Raw genomic sequence first — 21281 nt, 5'->3', positions numbered from 1 at the left:
AACCTTGACACAAATATGTATTAATTGGTCATGAAAAGAAAAAACTCAAATTAGTTATTGCACAGCAGGAGGCTTGTATTGAAAGATTACAAAGGCGCAAAAAAACACGTTCCGCTCACCTCAGGGTTCAACAAATCTTAGTCAAGTCAGTGTAATAAATCTGGCCACCCACGGCGTGATGTAAAAAAGATGATATGCAAAAACATCATTAATAGAATAGATACCTTAGGGGAGGCAGTAATTGTCAACACCTTTCAAACGCAAGGGGAATTCAAAGTGCTCGCAGAAGGTAAAGCGAATAATCAAAAGAAAAAAATCAATTAAAATACAGCTCTGTTTACTTTAAAAGAATCACAAATGCCTCAATCAACAGAAAACACAATAGAAACTCTCTTTCTTCAATTTGGTGTATTGCTGCACATGAAGTTTTTTTTTATTTGTGACCTCGTCTCTTTCAGTGGTACATGATCAGCATCGTCCACATCTACAACCGCTGGAGGAACTCTGAGATCCGCTGCTACGTCAACGGTCAGCTGGTGTCCTACGGCGATATGGCCTGGCACGTCAACACCAACGATGTAAGAGCACCGAGACCTTTATAAAGATTGATTACATTAAAGGTTTCAGAAAAACACACTCAGGTTGATCAAAAAGCTGTGATAGAAGTATGAGTCGACTGCTTCTTTACACTTGATATAAAAATGTTTGGTTGCTACCGGAAGTATTTGCCCCAGCCTGAGAAGTCCAGTATCGGTCTGGCTCTGCTTACCATTCCCACCTGTTGTGATATTGGCAAACATTTGAGGTTTGCCCTCTGCATTCATCAGCTGGAGCAGAGTTGCCCTTGGGCCCCATTCCAGCACAGCTCGCCCAAACTCCAACTTCAAACTTTTCCATTTAGCAGGGGACAGGTAGCCTGACCTCTCAATGGCAGCACTACACTTCCTCACTTTTTGGCTCTTGATATTGCTGCAATTACCAGGGGCTTGTGTTATTCTCTGTAAGAAGTACCTTGGCCTTAAATGTATGATAGTTCACTCGGCTCACCAAAACACTTGTGAGAAAAGAAGTATACAGTAAAAGAGCGAAAGAACAGGTTTGAAAATGTGCCGATGCTGTCAGGGTTTGTTTTGTCCCGAAGGCTGAAAGACAAAACTTATTTCATCACTTTGAAGAAGCAGAAGAGTAAAGATCTCAGAGTGATAAGGTCTATCAGAGGGATGGAATAGATGAAAGGCGGGTGGACAGAAAGAATGTAATAGTAGGTGATTGCAAAAGTAAATTTTTTCTTTCTGCCATCCTCTGTTCTTCACTGCAGAACACCATGAACTTCTGACCAGAGGTTCAACGTGAATAATTGATTTACTCTTGGGATGTCTGAAAATGTGAAGATCAACAGACTTTAAACAAACATTTTTTCTCAAAAGTGTTAATATGTAATGAAACTAAAAGAAAAAAAAAAAGGTTGTGGCTAGCTTTCTTTAATTTACACATCAAACAAATAAGAATCTTTTCGCAAGAAAGCTCTGACAATTTTAAATATTTGATATGATAGCTAAATTGCTTTTGTGCTCTACATCTTTTCAGAGCTACGACAAGTGTTTCCTGGGTTCATCAGAGACGGCGGACGCTAACAGGGTGTTTTGCGGTCAGCTGGGAGCCATTTACGTATTCAGTGAAGCTCTCAACCCAGCTCAGATCTTTGCCATTCACCAACTTGGCCCAGGATACAAGGTGAGACAGCAACCACGTACTACCCTATCTCCCACTGTTCTCTGTATATTCTCTGTACACTTTGCATCAATCTCACGCACTGTTTGGCAGGCTGAATATCCCGGCATACCAGATGATTGCATTCACAATGTTATTTAATGCTCTCTTTGCCCGGTCACATTGTCAGCTAGAAGTGGCTGAGGCCATCGATCATTCTTGGGCTGTCAATCGAGGAATAGCTTGTACATTGGTGCCAGGGTGTCCTTGTGGTTGGTAGGTTGAGGTTTCCGTTGTCAGTTAATGTATACTGTGCAAGTTTTGCATCATCTCCTGTCGTGCAGTCACGCAGGGGAAATCTCTCTGTTCTGCTGTTTATTCAGACTACAACGCTACCACTTGGAGTTAAACGTTTCAAATATCTATCCATTACTTTTAGCAAAGTATTTCCTCCATTCAAATTTAAAAACAGATTGTATCCATGACTCCTAGATAACTGTGTGAACTGTTTGTTGAAATTTAGCTAGCGTTTATCCCTTTTTCATGGTATTTCCATTAATGTTGTTATGGCCTGTTGAGAGTCTCGTGACAAGACAGAATTATCTGGCAGGGTATGGAGTTAGATTTGTGTCTTTATTACATGCAAGAAAATAAATGATCTGAGAGAAAAAAAAAATGTTTGAGAGAAAAACTTATCACACTGATAGCAAAAAAGCATTTTATGAGAGAAAAAAAAGTATTTGTAGAGAAGGTATTTTCTCTCAAACTTTTTCTCTCAAATAATTTTTTTTCTCTCATAAAATGCTTTTTTGCTATCAGTCTGATAAGTTTTTCTCTCAAACATTTTTTTTTCTCTCAGGTCATTTATTTTCTCGCACGTAATAAAGACGCAAATCTAACTCCATAGCAGTGGAGTAGGGTGAAGACCAGAGGTTTTATGGAGGTAGTGATTTGAGAGTGTTTGCAGGTGTGCCTCGTCAGCCCCGTTAGCCAAGCCCTGCAATGGGGGAAAAACAAGGATGCAGTGAAAACAGACAGGGCAAAGACACACAAAACACAGAACCCTCACTAATGTGTCACCATTAAAACAATATCTTACTAAATATATATCGACTGTTAGCTAACTAATTTAACCATTTAGTCATTTCAAGTCTTACTTTTAGCTATTTCACCATTTATCTGAAAGCTAGCTAATCCAACTGCTTGTACATTACTAGCTAACTATTTCAAACATTGCCATCAGTCTTCTTTTTAGATAGCCTATTTCAGCAATTATCAAAAAGCTATCTATTTTACCTGTTTGATTACTGTTAGCTAATGTTAACTTTTTCAACCATTGATTCAGTACTTTTAGGTAAGCATTGCTTTGTTCACAATTGATCTAAGAGCTAGCTAATTTACTGTTTGTCCAACCATTCTTACTTTTAGCTAACCATAACTAAGCAATTTCACATTTTTTTCCAAAAGCTGTCGATTCTGTTTGTTCAGGGTGAGCTTACTTAAGTATTTCAAACATTTAGTCATTACTTTCAGCTATTTCACTGTTTGTCCAAAAGCTGTCTGATTCAACCTAGGATGTTGTAATTATACTGGGACACAGCCATGACTTTCTAAATGTTAGTGAACCGAATAGCTCAAATTATGACAGTGAAACGAGTCATTTCACGGGTGTTGTGACGCTCAAAAAAGACGCTTCTTGTTTTTGGGCCCCAGTGCAAAGCCTGACGCTCCTCCTGGGGGCCTGAAGTGAACTGTTTGTCCGTTGCGAGCTAAGTATTTCAACCATTTCAACCATTTTTACTTTCAGCTTATCATTATCTTTAGCCATTTCACAATTTATCCCAAAGCTATCTCAATTATTTAGCTAGCCATTACTTTTAAGTGACCATTACCTTTAACCATTCTGACTTTTAGCTAACAAGTACTTATAGCCATATCACCATTAGTCCATTACTTGTGGTTATCAATTTAAGTGTTTATCCGTAACATTTTAATGCTTTATCCTTTAATTTTCATCAACTATTTTCATAGCCTACTTTTGGCTACCATTTATCCAATACTTTTAACTGCTGACTTATTTACTAGCTGTCCTGTTACCTTCAGTTTTCACACACTCAATTGTAGTCCTTTGTGTTTGGGTGTTAGCTGACTTATATGGATATATTTTAAAAAAATCAAATCAGAATGTTATTCTACTATCTGCCCATGTATCCTCTGGCAACAAGTACCCCCTGGATTGGAATCACTGGGCTGGAGTTACCAGATTCTTCCTTTACTTTTTATGGAATTACAACATTTTGATGCTAAAAAGCTTTTATTTTTTACATGTATAAACCTTTTTTTAAAACAAGAATACAGAGAGAACTTCAGGGCTAGTCGAGAGGAGGCGGAGGTGATCAAAGTGTAAAACGTAATGTCGCTTGACACTCTTAACCTTGATGCAACAAATTTTACTGTCCAAAAAGCAAGCTTTTGACAGGGGAGCTGTCTTCATCGAGGTAATCTAATAGTTGCAGGAATATTTGTCATTTTGAGTTATTCCGCTCCTGTCAGCCAGAACATCACTGCTCCCAGTGTACATTTCTAATCCAGTATTAAAAAAAGGCAGATATTCCAAAACAGATTCTAATGTCGAGCAGCTAAAAGACATATTTTGATGTGAGCGAAGGGCATGGCTGCGATTACAACCACATTTCTTGAGAACTTGCTTGCTACATACATTTAAATGCTCAAACTTTTAACAGATTTTTTTAAAGCTCACGCACAAATTCTCTGGAGGGTATAGAAACACAACCCTGCAAATGAAAGATAACCCTACATAAAGTTAAAGCAGATGAAACAGATTGAGAATAAGGGGCACAATGAAAAGTAAAATGATGACACTGTCACTAAATACCTTCTGGGAAATCACAAATTGATGTCTGGAGTTTGCAGTTTAAAGAATTTTAAACCCAGAGTCTCGATACAGAACTTTTGCGTTCCTTGGTAATGAAAATTATTTAAATGAAGCTTCACAATGTTGGGTGTTGAGCATAGATAGCTCAACTCACCATCTCTTTCTTTTGGCCTGGCTATCGGCGACAGCTAAGATGTCGCAACACCTTGCCAGCTGTCTGCGTCTCGTTTTGGCAGTCGTGCACGCCTCGGGCCACTTACAGCTTGTTTATGAATGTGTCCAAAGCTGTCAAGATTTCCGCACCATGAGGCTGCGCGGATATCTGAGGCTGCTGATGTTTTGCGAACAGCTGCTGGTATTTAAGCAGCGCCTTAGAAAAGGGGCGTACTGTGTACTGCATCAGAAATATGCGTTAGTTGCTGAAATAAGGTCAAACTGATGGAGACAACATCAGACAACTCACAACACGCGATTGACAACATGCAGAGTGCGCATTTGTAGATTGCGGGAGATAGAGCTTCGTCTCACATAGGGGCCCTGAATCATACATGTCAGTTTCACGCCTCTGTCTTTCTCTCATAATCACCTCTCCCTCTCCTTCAACCTCTCCCTGTCACATCGTGTAACATAAGGCACGTTTTAGACAAGAGTTCTCACTCCTAATGATCAAATGCTCGGGGTTTGCCGTTTTTTCTCGGCCGTGAATACTGATTCGGCGCTCTGTCACAGCCCACAGTTTCCTGGGGGTGATCAGTCAGATGATTGCCTCTCTGCATGGTGCAGAATGAGCCTCTCAGATGCCCAGAAGAGACCATTAAATGGCTCAGTTGTTTCAAAGCCGCTGGCCCCGGTGCTGGTATTGTGATGATGAGATCACGGGTGTTTCGGTTGGCTAAAGGAGGACGCCACTGGGACTAGGCTTGTTTCATGCAGCTTCCTGTCTTAATATGAATATAGGCTGGTCCTCGCTCTCATGGCTTCACACAGATGCTATTGTGTAAAGATGACATGCCGCTCCTGAGGTTTTGCCTAATCGGCATTGAACTGTATCTAGACTGTACAGTATATATATGTGTAGCCTCTTGGTCTCATCCACTGTCAGTGCTACTGTTCAGTAATGAGCAGCAAAAAGCAGACAGACACTCTGCTCGCTCAGCTAAACAAGCCTTTAGCACAGTGATGGTGTTCAAGGTCTTCTCGCTTGACGTGGCTCATGATGGCCGACACGCTGTGTGTACTGAATGTCTGTATGTGTGTGCAGTTCAGCACTTCCATGCTCTCCTAATGACAGGAAGAAGATGGGACATAACATCTTGTTTTTCTGTGTGGAAAGAAAGCTCCAGTGTTTTTGTCTTTTTGTGTGTCTGTGTGTGTGTGTGTGTGTGTGTGTGTGTGTGTGTGTGTGTTTTTGCTGTGTATGTGTCATTCACATGCTGTTGAGTGTTTGTCGCTGGTTGCACGACTCATCAGGAGTCCAGATGTCTCATTGCAGAGCACTGCCAACTGGCCACAGTGTAATTAATGGACCATGTGGGTCTATCTGGACACCTGTATTGTCATGTCTCTGTGTGTTGTTGCATCTACGTGTCTTATGTGTATTTGTGAGGGTTCATGATAAATTAAGTGTTGTGCTTTTTAATGTTAAACCTTTAAGGTGCACTCCGTAGTTTTGGGTAATACATTTTAATCAGGTGAGACCAATCTCCATTGACTGATTTTTTTAAAGCAAATTCTCTTCATTTTCATGACTGAACAAACTGAATAAACCAACTGACCTTGAAGGACAATTTCATACTGTTTTAATTTGGCGGACTCTGCCACCTTTCTAGCTTCAAACAGTGTTTGTTCTTTTGAGAACAGCTTGTGTATTCAGTTATGGAAGAAATTAATACATATTTCTGATTTTTTATTATTACCTCAATATTGTAAATACAAAAAAGTCCCCAGAGGCAATGTGATTTGTGATTTTGGGCTATAGAAATAAAACTGACTTGACTTGACTTTGGCTAAGTAATTGGTAGACAATGATATATATCAATGAATTAACACAAAATATTAACAACATTTTAGTTATATGCTGGAGAACTCATTTTAGAGGATTGCAAACTATGTAGAGATACAGAGCGGCAAGGATATGTGTAGATGTGTGTCTCTGTGTGTGGTTATTGCTGCAGGCCAGTGTCATATCTGCAGGTGTCAGGAGTGACCTGTCGCTTTCATTCTTCTGTGTGTGTGTGTGTGTGTGTGTGTGTGTGTGTGTATGTGTAACCAGGTGAGGGACACATATGTGTTTGAGTGCAGCCTTTTAAAGCTTAACATATGTAAGAGTTTGCTCTCTCCTCAGTTCTTGCGTGTTTTCTCTCGCTGCCTGTCCAATGCCTCTGTATCCCGTAATACTTTGGAGAGTCAGCAAAGCTCTTTTACACCTTCAGCTACATGCTTCCATCGTTTTGCACAGCAAGATAAATACATAGCGCAAGTAGACACACACACACACTTCATAAATGCACCACAATAAATGGGCTTACACCGCATAAAATGTGCATCTTAATAAGCGTATTAATTTCACATTCAGGCTATTCAGTGTTTTTTCGTTGCGGAGGGCCCACTAACCTTCAAAATAAACCAGAGAGCAATTTATTTGTGTTTGTGATTGATTATCCTCACACATGGCTGCAGTATTCTAGGTTGCTTTTAATGGATAAGCTGTTAGATATATAAGCTTTTTAACACTGGATCATCGGCTTTTGTCTTTCACTAAACTATAAATGCTATGAAAACTATAAAATATAAACATTGGCAGGCTGTTATACCGTGTAATCACCATTAATTCCTGCTGGAAATAATGTTTTGCAAGCAAGAATGTGTGTAGAAATATGTGTGGAAAGTGTGCCTCGCATTCAGATAATATACAAGCAAGCTTTTTGTATCACAAGTGATTTAAAAGGGGGGAGACTAACAGAAGACTAACACAGTGCTAGGAAACCACAGACTTGTGTTCAACCCCTGGATGGAGATAAGGATGTTACACTGTGGAGGGGCCGTTTTCTTCAGATGCCTCCATTGTGTAGTGTGCTCTTAACTTCACTGTGGAATTTTCTGCTGCATAGTTAAAACTGCTCAGGGCACATTTTTCTACATCAGACATGAGATGAAAGGTTCAGAACAAGTCGGGCCTGCAGGTCTGTGAGCAGCCCGGGGCTTTCCTGTGCAGTCGGGCTGAGCGAGCCACCTGGGGACCCAGCAGCTCGAAGGCGAGAGCGCCCCTTTGCCTGGTGGCAGAGCAGAGCAGCTCACTGGCCTTTAATCTGTGGGGCTTCATGAACATATCAACACAGCTTCAGGATATATGGACTCGCAGACCTGTGCAGACAGACAGATATAGACATTAGATGCAGACACGCACACACAAAGTGCAGCCTCCTACGAGATCTGCATCGACAAAACAGATTCATTTTTACTTAAGGTCGCAGAGACTGTAATTGTCTGTTGAAACATGCTGAACCATTCTTTACAGTTCCTCCATCCCAAATGTGTCAGATCTAAGACTGGGCAACATATCAGTATTATTTCATTATGATATGAGACTAAATGGATTTTAGAAATCGTTATATCATGTATGGCGCAAGTGTTTTCTTATCCAGGTTTCAAGGACTGCATTACAGTAAAGTTATGTACTTTTCTGAAATTACCAGACCGTTCTACCCTTTTCTAATACTTACCTATTCCCACATACTTATTATATCCAACAGGGTTAGGCCGATTATAGGCCCTTGCCGATTATCGGGACGATATTCAGCATCTATGATTATCTATCTGTGACTTTTGTATCAAGATTGCAGATAAAATAAACTAGTTTAAAAATGTGCTACTTTGGCTTCAATGCCGCATCCTCTTGCAAAATGTCTCCTACACAACAATATCTGATAACACGTAACACGTCACAATTAATAGCTGAGTAATCTGAATCTGCAAAGTAACTAGTAACCCCAAAAAGTATATCAAAATTGTACTCCATAAAAGTACTTGAGTAAATTGTACCAATGATTATTTTATCAGTGGTTGTTTGTAATTTTGACACAAAGAGTTTCTATTTTACTGCAAATGAGTATCAGTCCCAAATAGCGTTTTTCATTCTCCTTGATTTCTAATTATCGGTGTTGGTATCAGCCCCGAAAAAGCCAAATCAGTTGTCCCCTAATATCCTCATTACTGATGATTATTTTCAAAAATCTCTCTATAAAAGCAAGGAACCTCTGTCTGTCTGTCTGACTGACCTGAGACTTTCAACATGGCTGCTGCGTGGTTCAAGGGTGTGCAACGTCGCATTTGTTTGGACTACAATGATACCGTGAATAAATTAGTTCATAAATGCTTTACAAATTCCGCCGAGCATTGACCACTGGAGCACCACAGTCACGTGCGCACCAGAGCCAATCACTGCACACCATAGCCACGTGCGCACCAGAGCCAATCACTGCAGAGCTCAAGCCCACGACATACCTTAAGAAACAAGTGTATTCATACCTGCAGCGGTGCGAGCTAGACCGGGATTTTGCCGGCGGTTCGGTCCCGTTCTGTTTTGTGCATCTAAACTGACTGTTGTGGTTTAATGAGACTAAACGAGTCCGGACAGAGTCTGTTCGGGTCTGAGGAGATCCGGAGACGCGCGGACAACAAAGTGGAATCGGAATCTGTGGATGTTCGTGTGTAGCTAGCTGCTAGCCCACCCACACGGCCCACCTCCCGAGTCGACGGACTGGACCCACCGGCACGTCCAAAACCGGACTTAGGGTAAATAATGTCTGCCACGCTTTTTCGTGAACATTGCCGTCACGTTTGCTTTGTGTCTGGTGGAGGAAGAAATGGTAAAAACTGGCTTTTGTCACGAAAGTGTCCAAGCAGCAAGTTTGGTTGTTGAGGAAAGGGGAGGTTGTGGGAGGGACGGAGGCGGATGAATGACAGGCAACGACGTGTAGAGACAGCAATAGAGTCAGGGATATTGAGAGTTGAGAGATTTGTGACATTTAGCGTGTTTGGAGTGTATAGTTAGTGTGTTTAGTGTGTAGTGGAGTCAGTTTTTTGTTTAATGAGTCAAAACAATGAGGAGAAGCTGAATGTGGAGCAGGTAGTGAAGCTCTTCATTCAGCTGGAAGGAGCTCAGGCAGACCTGAGCATTGCCTGCATTTAAATGTAAATAGTTACATATATACTTTGTAAATTTTTAAAATGTATGCACATATTTAGCAAACAACAATTTATATTTGCATTGTAAGTAATAAAAATGGTTTGTTAAATATATTTGTGGTTTTCAGAGTAAAAAAATCGTAACTTTTTCTGCTCGGATTTTATGTTTTTTTGTGATTTTAGGTCCATTGTGGTAATACAGTATGTCAAAATAAAAAAATAATTGTACAGTCACACATGTGAGGTTGTGCTGGAAATAATGTCACCAAGTAAATAGTTTTTAAGGTGAAATATACTGGCAAAATCAAAAATAGTCAAAAACGGCCAATTATACCCTGGAATATCGGATTTCACAACAAACCTAAATATCCCTGACGTCCCACCTTCAAACACAGCAATACATATTTCCTACGGGCACTGCACTAGTCTTGTAAAAGCACCAATAGTCATCCCTAAAATATTGCCCAATCCTGGTATTTATGAAGTGCTGTTGAAGAGGTAAAAGAAGGGGCAAGAAATTTTGTATAGTGTATATTGGCTGATCTATCATTACCTGGATTTTTTACTCCCTAATATCTGTAACCGCATCAGCATAAAAAAATCGGTCGGGCTCTCTATTTATTGTTGTTCCAATACTAACCAGCCCTAGTCACTTTCTATTTTGGCATTACAGTTTTATAAATGGTAATTTGCTCTCAAGGATAAAAAATTATGAGGAAACGTTGTGATTTAAAAGCTTAGCAGTGCAGTAAAAACGGTAAAGTTATTGTTATGTGCATGACAAGTCCGACATGATATGCAAAAATTTAACCACGTTTGTCTATCTGTGTCCGTAATCTTTTGTATGTTTTTCGTTGGTGGACAACAAAGAGAGAAGATACATTTGGAGCCCTGAGTGCCTTTCTCCCGCACACCCACTCCCCCTCTCCATCCCTTGTTCTGGGCTAATTGAATTAGTGGCCGGGTTAGCACTGTGTTCATTAAGCTAATGCTGTGTTGTTTACACACGGCTCATGCCGCAATTAAGCAGACTCCATTTTGGGTGTTGAGCTTGCACACACAGACACACACACATTTCTCAGTGGCTCTGATTCAGCGTGTTTCTCACGCGACCTTTGTATCTTCTTCTCATCTCCTTCTCTCTCTGTCTGTCTCCAGAGCACTTTCAAGTTCAAATCAGAGAGCGACATCCACCTTGCCGAGCACCACAAGCAGGTGCTATACGATGGCAAGCTTGCCAGCTCCATCTCCTTCACCTACAACGCCAAGGCGACGGATGCCCAGCTTTGCCTGGAGTCATCGCCCAGGGAAAACCCCTCCATCTTCGTCCACTCGCCACATGCACTTATGCTGCAGGTCAGTGTGGGCTTCATCACTTCCAGACCTCTGAATCACTGCCACATCTCCTGATTAGTTTCACCAACTCATGTATGAATGATTGAAGCAAAATGAGAGGGCAGTTCAGTCTCGTAATCAGGCTAGTTCATCACCCGGTGTCTCAGTTGCATTAGGGAAAAAAGAACATCTTGCATGGTGTGGGGTTTACCTCAGGATAAGGATACATTTTCTGTACTGTACTTATACTCGAGCAAATATCTTTAAAAGTGTCCTCCATTCAAGGATGGTAAGGCTCTGCTTTGCTAATGGTTATTCTTATTTTTATCCCTTCTACTCCTTTGCCTATTGTGAGAACAATGCACCAGCAAATCAGGCAGCAATTACATTACAAAGGCAGCGAGTGAATCAAATTGGATTAGTCATACAGTTATTTTAGTTATTTTAGTTTATAGAGTTTTATTGGGTTTACTGTTTTTCAATCATGACCGTATTGGGAAGCTTAGACAGGTGCCATTTAAATAGTTATATAAATGTTACGTTTTGGCATATTGTAATAATTATGATTTAAAGATTTTATGTATATATATATATATATATATATGTTTTTTTATATTATTATTATTTTTTTTCTCTTTGAAATTTGAATGAAACAGTCATGAAAATGTCTTGTTTTTACCGATCATTTACATTTCAAATTAACAGTAGTCTGCATATAAGAGCTGTTAATATACCAATGGCAGTGAGTTTGTGTGATTTTATCTCTGTCTGTGTGTATTCACAGCAGAGATTGTGTCTGTCTCGCCACTTACTATCCATTTCTGTCCCACAGGATGTAAAGGCCATTGTTACCCACTCCATCCACAGCGCCATACACTCTATAGGAGGCATCCAGGTCCTGTTCCCTCTCTTCGCTCAGTTGGACTACAAACAGCTCAATGACAGCAGCGTGGACACCACAGTCTGGTGAGCGGTCCGCAAAGATAAATCCACAGGCTGCCAATAGGGCATTTTCAGTGATTTTCTCATGCAGCAAATGGGCTCTAACATAAAAGGAAAGTGTTTTGTATTTTAATATGCACTATTTACTGCAGCTGATCCTGGCATGGACCCTGAAACAAAGGAAAAATTGGAAAAGAAGTGATAAAAAGAGACTACAAGTGACATTAGATAAAGATGAATGTTAAACGTGTGAAAATAATCTTTAAACTTAAAGACCAACCTTGGATAATAATGCTGCAGGCTCGAAATAACTGATTATAGAGAGCAGGGTGTGTAAGTGTGAAAGGAGGAAGAGTTATGTGGTTGTCCCTGGAGCGATGAGCAGCTTTTTAAGAGCGTATGCATTCTTCTCTCACTAAGATTGTCCTGATCCCACCTCCATCACATCAGCCCTGTTGCAATCACATTTCAGGCAGCATCTCCATATCGCGTTAGCTGAAGTCAGACAATTTGGAAGAGAATGATAACAAACAAAAAACACAACTGTTTATAAAAAATAAATGAGCGAGACGGTAAAGCAAACAATGAGCAGATTTAGGGAATATCTAGGAATTCAATCAAAGATTTCCATGCAGCGTTACTGCAACATGTGTATACCGTGTGTGTGTTACAGTGCCACTCTGCTGGCGTTCTTGGTGGAGCTGCTGAAGAGCTCAGTGGCCATGCAGGAGCAGATGCTAGGAGGAAAAGGCTTCCTGGTGATTGGATATCTGCTGGAGAAGGTCAGTAAAAAGGCCTTGACAATGACAAGCTTTTGCTAACATGTTCATGCACATGTTGTTGTTGAGTGAATCAGAAGAATAGCCTTGATTTTGTACCATGACTGCCCCTGAGGTTCTCAAGGCTTTCAGGGCCTTTCACTTTTCATATGTTTATTTAACTACATGCCTATTTTTATGCATCTGTGATGGTGATAGCTGTGGCCAGAGGCATTATGCTTTCAGGTTGTCGGTCCATCTGTATGTCCGTGCCATTTTTGTGAACACGATATTTCTTCATATGTGTCACAAACCATTTGGACTCAAGGACAGGCTGCATAGAATTTGTAAGGTCACTGTGACCTTAACTTTTGTCCCCTTCTCTTGAAGGCCATACCTCAGGAATGCATTGAGGGACTTTCTTCTAATTTGGGACAAAATGATTTGGTGATATTGGGCTACAGGTGATTGTTGTTGCACTGTGTGAAGAGGCTCTGTGTCAGTTCTCTGTACTCCCCTGAAGAAACCGTCTCTACGAAAGACAGCGTGTTTCTCACTGTAAGTGATGTGTAGACAGGTGCTTCCAATATTTTGTCCCCCCTATTTAGACGAGGAAAGGGGATATAAGAAAAACAAATCACAGCACAAACTGCAGCCTCCAAAGTAATCATACAGTGAAATCAACACCTCTGTGAAACAACAACACGGACGTTTATTAATTTTGTATTTCTTCTGAGGCTGGCGCCTCATGTGCAAAAAGATTTTGTGAAAGATGGAGAAAGAAATCTAAGGAAATATGTCACACCCCTGGCTGCTGGTGTCAATCAATGACATGATCACCTGTTCACAAAGGCGCCTCCGACTGTGCAACACAACACATAATGCAGCTGATTATTTGTAGATCTTAATGAAACTAAACTCAGTGCACTCATGTCCTCTGCATCAGCAAAATGTCAAACGGTAACTATAGCAACTAAGCATCTTGTGTACTGTATGGATGAAGGTAGCATTTGAAACAGGTTGATGGAGCTCTATAGGTGAGATCATGCCCAGTTATCAGGATGAAGGTTTATTTGTTAACTAACATGTTTGACTCCGTTTTTAGTTCCAAGTTAAAACAAGGGTTTGCATGAACATTCAGTCTGTTTAAATCATGGCTTACATTTTCTTTCTTTTGTCCAGTCGTCACGAGTCCACATCACCAGAGCGGTACTGGAACAGTTCCTGTCTTTTGCAAAGTATCTGGATGGTTTACCTCATGGAGCGCCACTCCTGAAACAGCTCTGTGACCATGTCCTCTTCAACGCTGCCATCTGGATACACACCCCTGCCAAGGTCTGTTTATCTTTGTGTATCTACTGAGTGTGTGTGTGTGTGTGTGTGTGTGTGTGTGTGTGTGTGTGGTTTCATGACCTTGCTGCAAAAACACAGAGGATGATGGTCTGAGTAAGAGAATTAATGGGGTGATAGGTAAAGGGGTATGAGAGAGGAAATAACAAAATAAAGCAAGGGAAATGTCGTTTTTATTTCCCAGTTTCTTCCCGAATGCAATTTTGACAAGCACACAACATATAACAAAGAGGAAGGATGGACTGACATCTTTCATGGCCGTTGCCATTAACAATAATATCACAAAGAAGGTTGCAGTACGCAGAGGTTAGGAGCTGGCACATCTCGCATGGAAAAGACAGAACATGCAAGCGAAGGAAAGAGAGAGGAAAAAGTGACATTTAAAAAGACCTGAGGGCTGGAGAGAGATGTGTAGTTCTTCTTCTCTTCTTCTTCTGACTCTGAACTAGATGTGAGTCTTCCTGGCGTTCCCGCAGGGCCAGTCGGCTCTTGCCTCCATTATTTTCAGAACTTCCTGACTCCCTGTCTTCTCCCCTCTGACCCTGAGATGTGATTGGCTCTTGAGTGCAGCAGCACCACTTTTCAGGGCATGCTGGAGTTAAGATGTAAGAAATGCAGGTGACCCGTTTCTGCTGCTGAGGAGAAAGTCAGAATCTAGCACAGCATGAACATATCAACCTTAGCTGACGTGTGAAACAGTTCATTATTCGATTTTTAACTGTAGTTGAGTGCCAAATACAGAAAATTACAATAAATTAGCTTTACACATTCAGTAGGGCCATAATGATAAAAGGAGAGGCATAACAGATATACTGAGCAGCAAACATTTTTTTTAATCCTTTAATCTTACGTCCACTGTGCCATTCTGTTTCCCACTGAGCTTTATTATTTTCCACTTCTCAGGGTATGATTATCACCTTCATTATTGGTAAGAATAGCCTTGGTCACATTCAGGACTTAATGAAACACTTGAAGAAATCACATCCGAATCTCATCTCCCATTTCTTACAACGTCTCACTCATGAATTCTCACTCAAAATAAAGAGCCTGTTTCCTTTACGAAGCACATTAACATGATCTAGTGTGCTGTTATAGCTGTAATCTTCCACTATTTTTCAAAATATGACAACAGTATTCCTAATTTCATGTGGTTAATGTTAACACCTTATTCTGTTTAGATATTCAGAACTATGCCTTATTTTCTGAAAGTTGCAAAGCTGGGCTAGAGATGCATGTCAAAAGAACAACAATATGAAAGACTTAGACATCAACACATTTTTGGATTTGCACAAATATCCCAATGCTGACCTTTTTACTAAGGACGAGGGACACTGACATCAGTGGCTGACGTGTTTGTAAGCTTCTAAAAAATCACATTTTGACCTAGCTCCAGCTAATCTACTTTGCTATATTTTGATATAATAAACAACATGTTACGGCACGTTGAAGGGTAACTCCATTAATTCATACATTAAAGTGTATTTTCAGGGCTTGGGGTGTACTGCTACATATGTACAAAAAAAGTAGTGTGAAGTCTTTTTTAGCTCAAGAGAAGGTGCATTTAATCTGATAAATTACCTCCAGTGACATTTCTCAGTGGATAAGTTGCATTGTTGAAAGGGAAGAAGGCACCTACATTACCCACAATACAATGGAATATTTGGTGTCTGTAAACTAAGTCAGTACTACACAAATCATTGTGCTATGATCAAGGAATGTCAGACTTGTCTAGAGCTGAAACCTGTTCATATCAGATAAACACATGCGCTCAGTGTGTGAAACAAAATGTAATAAAGGTCATCTAAGACAGCTGAGTGCACCCGCCATTCTCGATGATGAGATATGTTGCGGTACACTCAGACTGTGGCGGCACTCAGCTAATTTCATCTGCTTAAACAGAGCTGCCTTGTTAAGACTGGTCCTCAGTGTCATGGTCACTGTAATGAGCTCCGAGATTTGTGAGCAGCCGCAGCAGCAGACTGGAGTCTTTGTACCAACGATGGCAAGGATCCGTTAGAGAAATATTAAGAGAGGGAACAGGACAGGCACAGCAGGAGGCAGGGAAGGAGGGAAGAAGGAAATGAGCAATTGGAGAGCACCCTCCTTAAATGTCAGGGCTGCTTAAGAAGCTCCTCAGATGCTTGACGGCTTCAGGCACCGAAAGATAAGAAAAATAACATAAAGCAGAAAACAGTGGTGCTTTTGCTGGATGGAAGTTTCCTTTTATTCCCTGGTGGCTGTCTTTTCACAGTAAAACCCGATACATACAGGTGACTCTTTCTCACCAGAAGGTGTGTGACAGCTTGTGTTTGTCCATCAACCTTTGTGTTGCTTGTTTATTTCTACTGTATTAATGGATATGTTTGTATACAGGTCCAGCTATCCCTCTACACCTACCTGTCATCGGAGTTCATTGGCACCGCCACCATCTACACCACCATCCGCCGCGTGGGTACCGTCCTGCAGCTGATGCACACTCTGAAGTACTATTACTGGGCAATCAACCCGCTGGAGTGCAGCGGAATCGCTCCCAAAGGTCTTGGTACGTTCACACACACAATTTGCACACAAAACGCATTGTCGTTGTGAGGGGGAAGAAAAAAAGAACAGGAACAAGAACAATGACAGTCCCTTTCACACTCCTAATGAACCCCACTAGAGAGTTAAAGACACTATTCCTGACCTTATTTATACTGTATGTTACGCATTTATATAGGACTATAGTCCGTCTGCACAATACTTGACATTCCCTCTCTACATTTCTGTCTCAAATTCTTCCACTTTGTACACTCTATTGCTACTTTTTTCTAAAATGTGCACTCATTGTCTAGTCTATGTAGAAAGCTTCGCAATGCATTCTGGTAGCTGAGTATTGCATTTCGAGGGACGAGCCGCTACTATTACCAGCTCCTCATTTGCATTAAGTTGAATTCTCGCTACTTTAAGCAAATCAGGGGCGTCTCTGAAAATTGTAAAAACAAACTGTTGTCGAGTTAAAATTAAGACAGATCATGTAACTGCTTTGCTTATTTCTTGCCTAAAATGTCACCGGACACACATTAGCTGACCCGCTTTCTTAATAAAAGAAGAAGTTTCCAAACAAGCTGACACGTTGGTCTCGTTTGAAATCCCGGAGCATACTGCCAACAATAGGTGTTCATCCAATCGGGTACAGCCAGTCAGTGTTTGCATGGTTGTCAGAAAGTGTGGCCTGTTTTGTCCAAGCGCGCAAAGCTGGTAAGTGTTGCATGCCCTTGTGGGAAAACTCGGACTAAATATAGAAGGTGAACAGGAAAAAAAGTCGTAAAAAGACAAAGACAGGAAGTGGGAAATAAAATGCGACACACAAGCATACAACCTACAATATAAAACAGGAAATTAATAAACCTAAAACCCAAACCATGAGACATAGTAAACATTCTTTGTGATGCAACATTTTTACAGCATCCCCAAGTTATTTTATTGCATGGCATCATGACATTTATCCGTCCAGCTGCCTGTCCATCCATCCATCTTCTGTGACTTAACAAGGTCACAGGCAGCAGAAGCCTGTCACATTATGGTCAATGGAAAATGGACCTACATTTATACGGTGCTTTACAACACTAAAGATCCACAGGCGTATCCATTCACTGATGGCAGAGGCTGCCATGCAAGGGGCCGACTTGTCAACCCAAGCGCTCCTTGATATTTCAATGCTCATACACTTACCCACCAACAGAGCAGCCATTGGGGGCCATTGTGATGCCAGAGCCTGGGATCAATCCGCTGACCTTGGATCAGTAAATGACCCGCTGTAACTCCTTAGTCACAGCTACCAGGCCTACCGCACAAAGAGACAGTCAGTGTCACATTTACACGTGTGAGCAATTTAAGGTGTTCCCGGCTCAAACCCTTCACACCTCTCTGATCTCAGAATTGAGGTGGCTGTGTCTGATTGTTAACTTTCCCGAAACTGACAAACTGACAATCATGCTCCAAGCATGGGGAGGTGGGAAGGAAGCAGATTTTGAACTTCTTTCTTGAGCTAGATTTTTTTTCCATTCATCACTCAACTATTCCTGGCTCTTTTTGTGTGTACATCTAAGTGCAACTCTTTGAAGATCTTTCACTAGAGATTGCTCGAAAAGTGCTTTCCATTATTTGCAGTGTAGCCGATTAAAAGTACGCCCCCCTACCCACTTAGAGAATAGTTTTCACCTGAACTGAGTGTCTTTGGACTAGAAGGTAGTACTGTACATACAGATTCCACCAGAAGGACCTACAGTAAGACTCTTTTATATGCAAGTGTTCATTTTTGCAGTTTTATTTGCAATTCCTGCAACGTTGTGTGTGATATCAGATCATACAAATAAACCTGGGCTGACTCAACTTGATACAAGATTTCATTCACCAGCTGCTCTCTTGAAGGTGGCTGCTGTCACTCCATTAGTGCAATTGATAGATGCAGTTACTAGATAAAGGCCTCCATTGATTTAAACATAGAGCGAAGGAGATTTTCATATTTTTTAATAAGACTCTTCTTGGCCACAGTCACACCAGGCCATACTGTTAATACATTTCTGCTAAATCTACATCATTTCCAAGTCTACACATTAATCATCACTCTGACGTACTTGTTAAAGACCTTTTTCTTTTCCCAGATTGCTGTTAAAACAGCTGTGAATAGTCTGTCTCCTGTGAAACTCTGTCAGCTAACAAGTACATTTCATGCTTGTCATGAAGGTAGTTTATAGCCATCTGAGAAACATGAGATAATAATGAATTGTAATGCTGTCTTTCCACAGCAGTATGAAATATTCATAGTCATTACAAAGTAGATGACTTCCAACAGAAAATGATTAACTGTGTTAATTGTATTGTGTGTCCAAACAGAAGGAACCTGTTTTTGACAGCCACCCCATTTTTCACTGTTTTGATGAACTGTGACACTTTCTATCAACAAATTTCAACTTGATTTTTATTCAACTTTTATTCTGCAGGACCCCTAGTCACACTCAGCAATTACTAATCGCTTTTGATTGTTTGCATTTGCCAGACGAGCAGTGATTACTTTGTGAAAAAAGATGAGCTTTTTAAGATGTGCTTAGAGGCTTAGCTCACAGCTGAAAAACAACCTCATGAAGGCCCAAAGTAAACAACCAGTGGAACTTGAATAGCTAACTGAAACTGTAATTGCTTTGAATGGTTGTGCAGATTGGCAGAAACAGACACATGCGTGTACTTGGAGGTGTGATTGGGTGACGTTCCCTTCACTTGTTCATGCTGAGCGGTTAATTTTTCTGTGTATTTGAGACTGAATAAGACCGCTGCACAAAAAGATAATGAATATGCTTTCTTGTGGTAAAGAATGGGCTCTTTATTAGAATAACAATGTTGCCTGTGTAATTATTTTTTCTTATTTTCAATTGAAATGTTTGCACATCCTTTTGTGCTTCCCGTGAGCTACAAAAGCTCACCTCAGAGTAATAAATCAGATTTTTATAGATGATTTTTTTATTTTTTTTTGTAATTCAGCTGAGAACAGAGAGGCCTTTCACTTTAATCAACCTCTTCTTTAGCCCGGGACCCTCCACTGAGGATGAACGTACATCCCTGCGTTGCTGTGGCAACAGACAGATTTGATTGGCAGATCTAAGGGAGCCTTTGGAATATCTAATCAAGTGTCTGTCTGGCTTCCTTTTCTGTTTGGCGATATTGCTGTTTGACTGCTGGGATTTAGCCCAATAAAGAGGCACTGATAACGGTAGCAATTAGCCTCAGACACATACTAGTAGCTGTGGTTTTGAAGTCTGCATATGTGTGTACTTGACTATACCATAAGCGTGTGATATGCATTGATGGAATTAGCATAGCAATGGGCATATATTTTGAACATACAGTGAGCTTTGTTGGCAGAGATGTATTAAGTGTACAGTTTAGAGTAATGAGGTTGAATCCCAGCAGCATCTTTTGTATGAGTGTAGTTTTACCTTGAACCTGCTTTGAATTTGGTTGAAATATATAGTTCCTCTCTGAGCTTTCCTCAGATTCTACGCTTTCAGGGCGAGTCAATGGGAGAACCTGGTTTGTGCTTAATAACAACACTCTGAGGTCTTCGGCTAGTCAGGAATATTGCTTTTGAACCCTGCAGCTTAATTATAGTAAGACCGAAACAGTGTCTAAATGGCTTCTGTTGACTTGAACAAGAATGCGGCTTAAACAAATGAATGACATAAATGTTCTGCCAGTTCTTAAATCCTGTAAAACCCTACTGTAATATCATTTGATTGGTATCCAAAAGTTATTTTGAGCACAACAACAAATTACAAAAAACTGCAGACATTCACAGTATTTTTGAATTAAAAAAAACATGTGCATAATTGTTGCATGGGTCTAAAACTCAAAGACATACACACTAGCAGACACAGGATAAGTTCATTAAATTTAATTAAGTAAGATGATAATTGTTGCTACACCTGAGAAGCAGTTCTGATGAAAATCAGCTTTGTTCAAATCCTCTTAATAAAAGACCTGGTAGCACCTGGTGTACCCATGCTCTGGGTCGACAGAGAGCTGCTGTGTAACCGTGATGGATGGTGAGTGTTGCCACTCCGCCGACATGTACCAGCTTGATGCGTAAGGATGATGGATCACAAGGGATCGCTACGGTATCATGTTTTGGCTTTGTGTAGAGCAGGTGAACCGACTGAAGCACGTACACACTCACATGATTGAAGGCTAGCAGAGCATGACTGAGATATGGGGGGAGAATCCTTGTATCTTCTTCCTTTTCACGCCCTCAGTCTTTCATGTTTTTCTCAGTCCACTTCCGCTGGCTTAGCAGCTTTGGGTCAGATATGGGTTAAGGTGCATTTCATTGAGCTCCCAATAAACACTCCCTTTGTAGCGCGCATAAAATAAGGCTGAATCTGAATGTCCTGAAACAGCAAAGTGTGCAGTGGCAAATGTACACAAGCTGGACATCATAAATGTTTATTGTTGTCTTATGAAATTAGAAAACCTCTGTTGGGAATGTAGAGTGCTGATGAACACAGGTAACCTGCAAGGTTTATTGTATACTGACAAGTTATAAAGAACGAATAGGAAAGTAAGGGAGAAAA

The 21281-nt window shown here is 40.7% G+C and overlaps 1 protein-coding gene across 21 annotated transcripts in view; it reads left to right on the top strand.

The window, feature by feature from the left end:
• Nucleotides 1-21281, top strand: part of LOC115593719 (neurobeachin-like) — a 112949-nt gene that overhangs the window by 47278 nt on the left and 44390 nt on the right. For all 21 annotated transcript variants that reach the window (XM_030437318.1, XM_030437320.1, XM_030437317.1 and 18 more), the window contains exons 7-13: nt 459-578; nt 1588-1734; nt 10952-11149; nt 11961-12094; nt 12744-12852; nt 14011-14163; nt 16552-16720. In XM_030437318.1, coding sequence (XP_030293178.1) covers nt 459-578; nt 1588-1734; nt 10952-11149; nt 11961-12094; nt 12744-12852; nt 14011-14163; nt 16552-16720 — 1030 coding nt within the window. The remainder of the gene's footprint in view (nt 1-458; nt 579-1587; nt 1735-10951; nt 11150-11960; nt 12095-12743; nt 12853-14010; nt 14164-16551; nt 16721-21281) is intronic.

Source organism: Sparus aurata, chromosome 13 (genome assembly GCF_900880675.1).
Source record: "Sparus aurata chromosome 13, fSpaAur1.1, whole genome shotgun sequence".
In the NCBI taxonomy this organism is placed as follows: Eukaryota; Metazoa; Chordata; class Actinopteri; order Spariformes; family Sparidae; genus Sparus; species Sparus aurata.
This window is presented reverse-complemented; position numbering and strand designations above follow the sequence as displayed.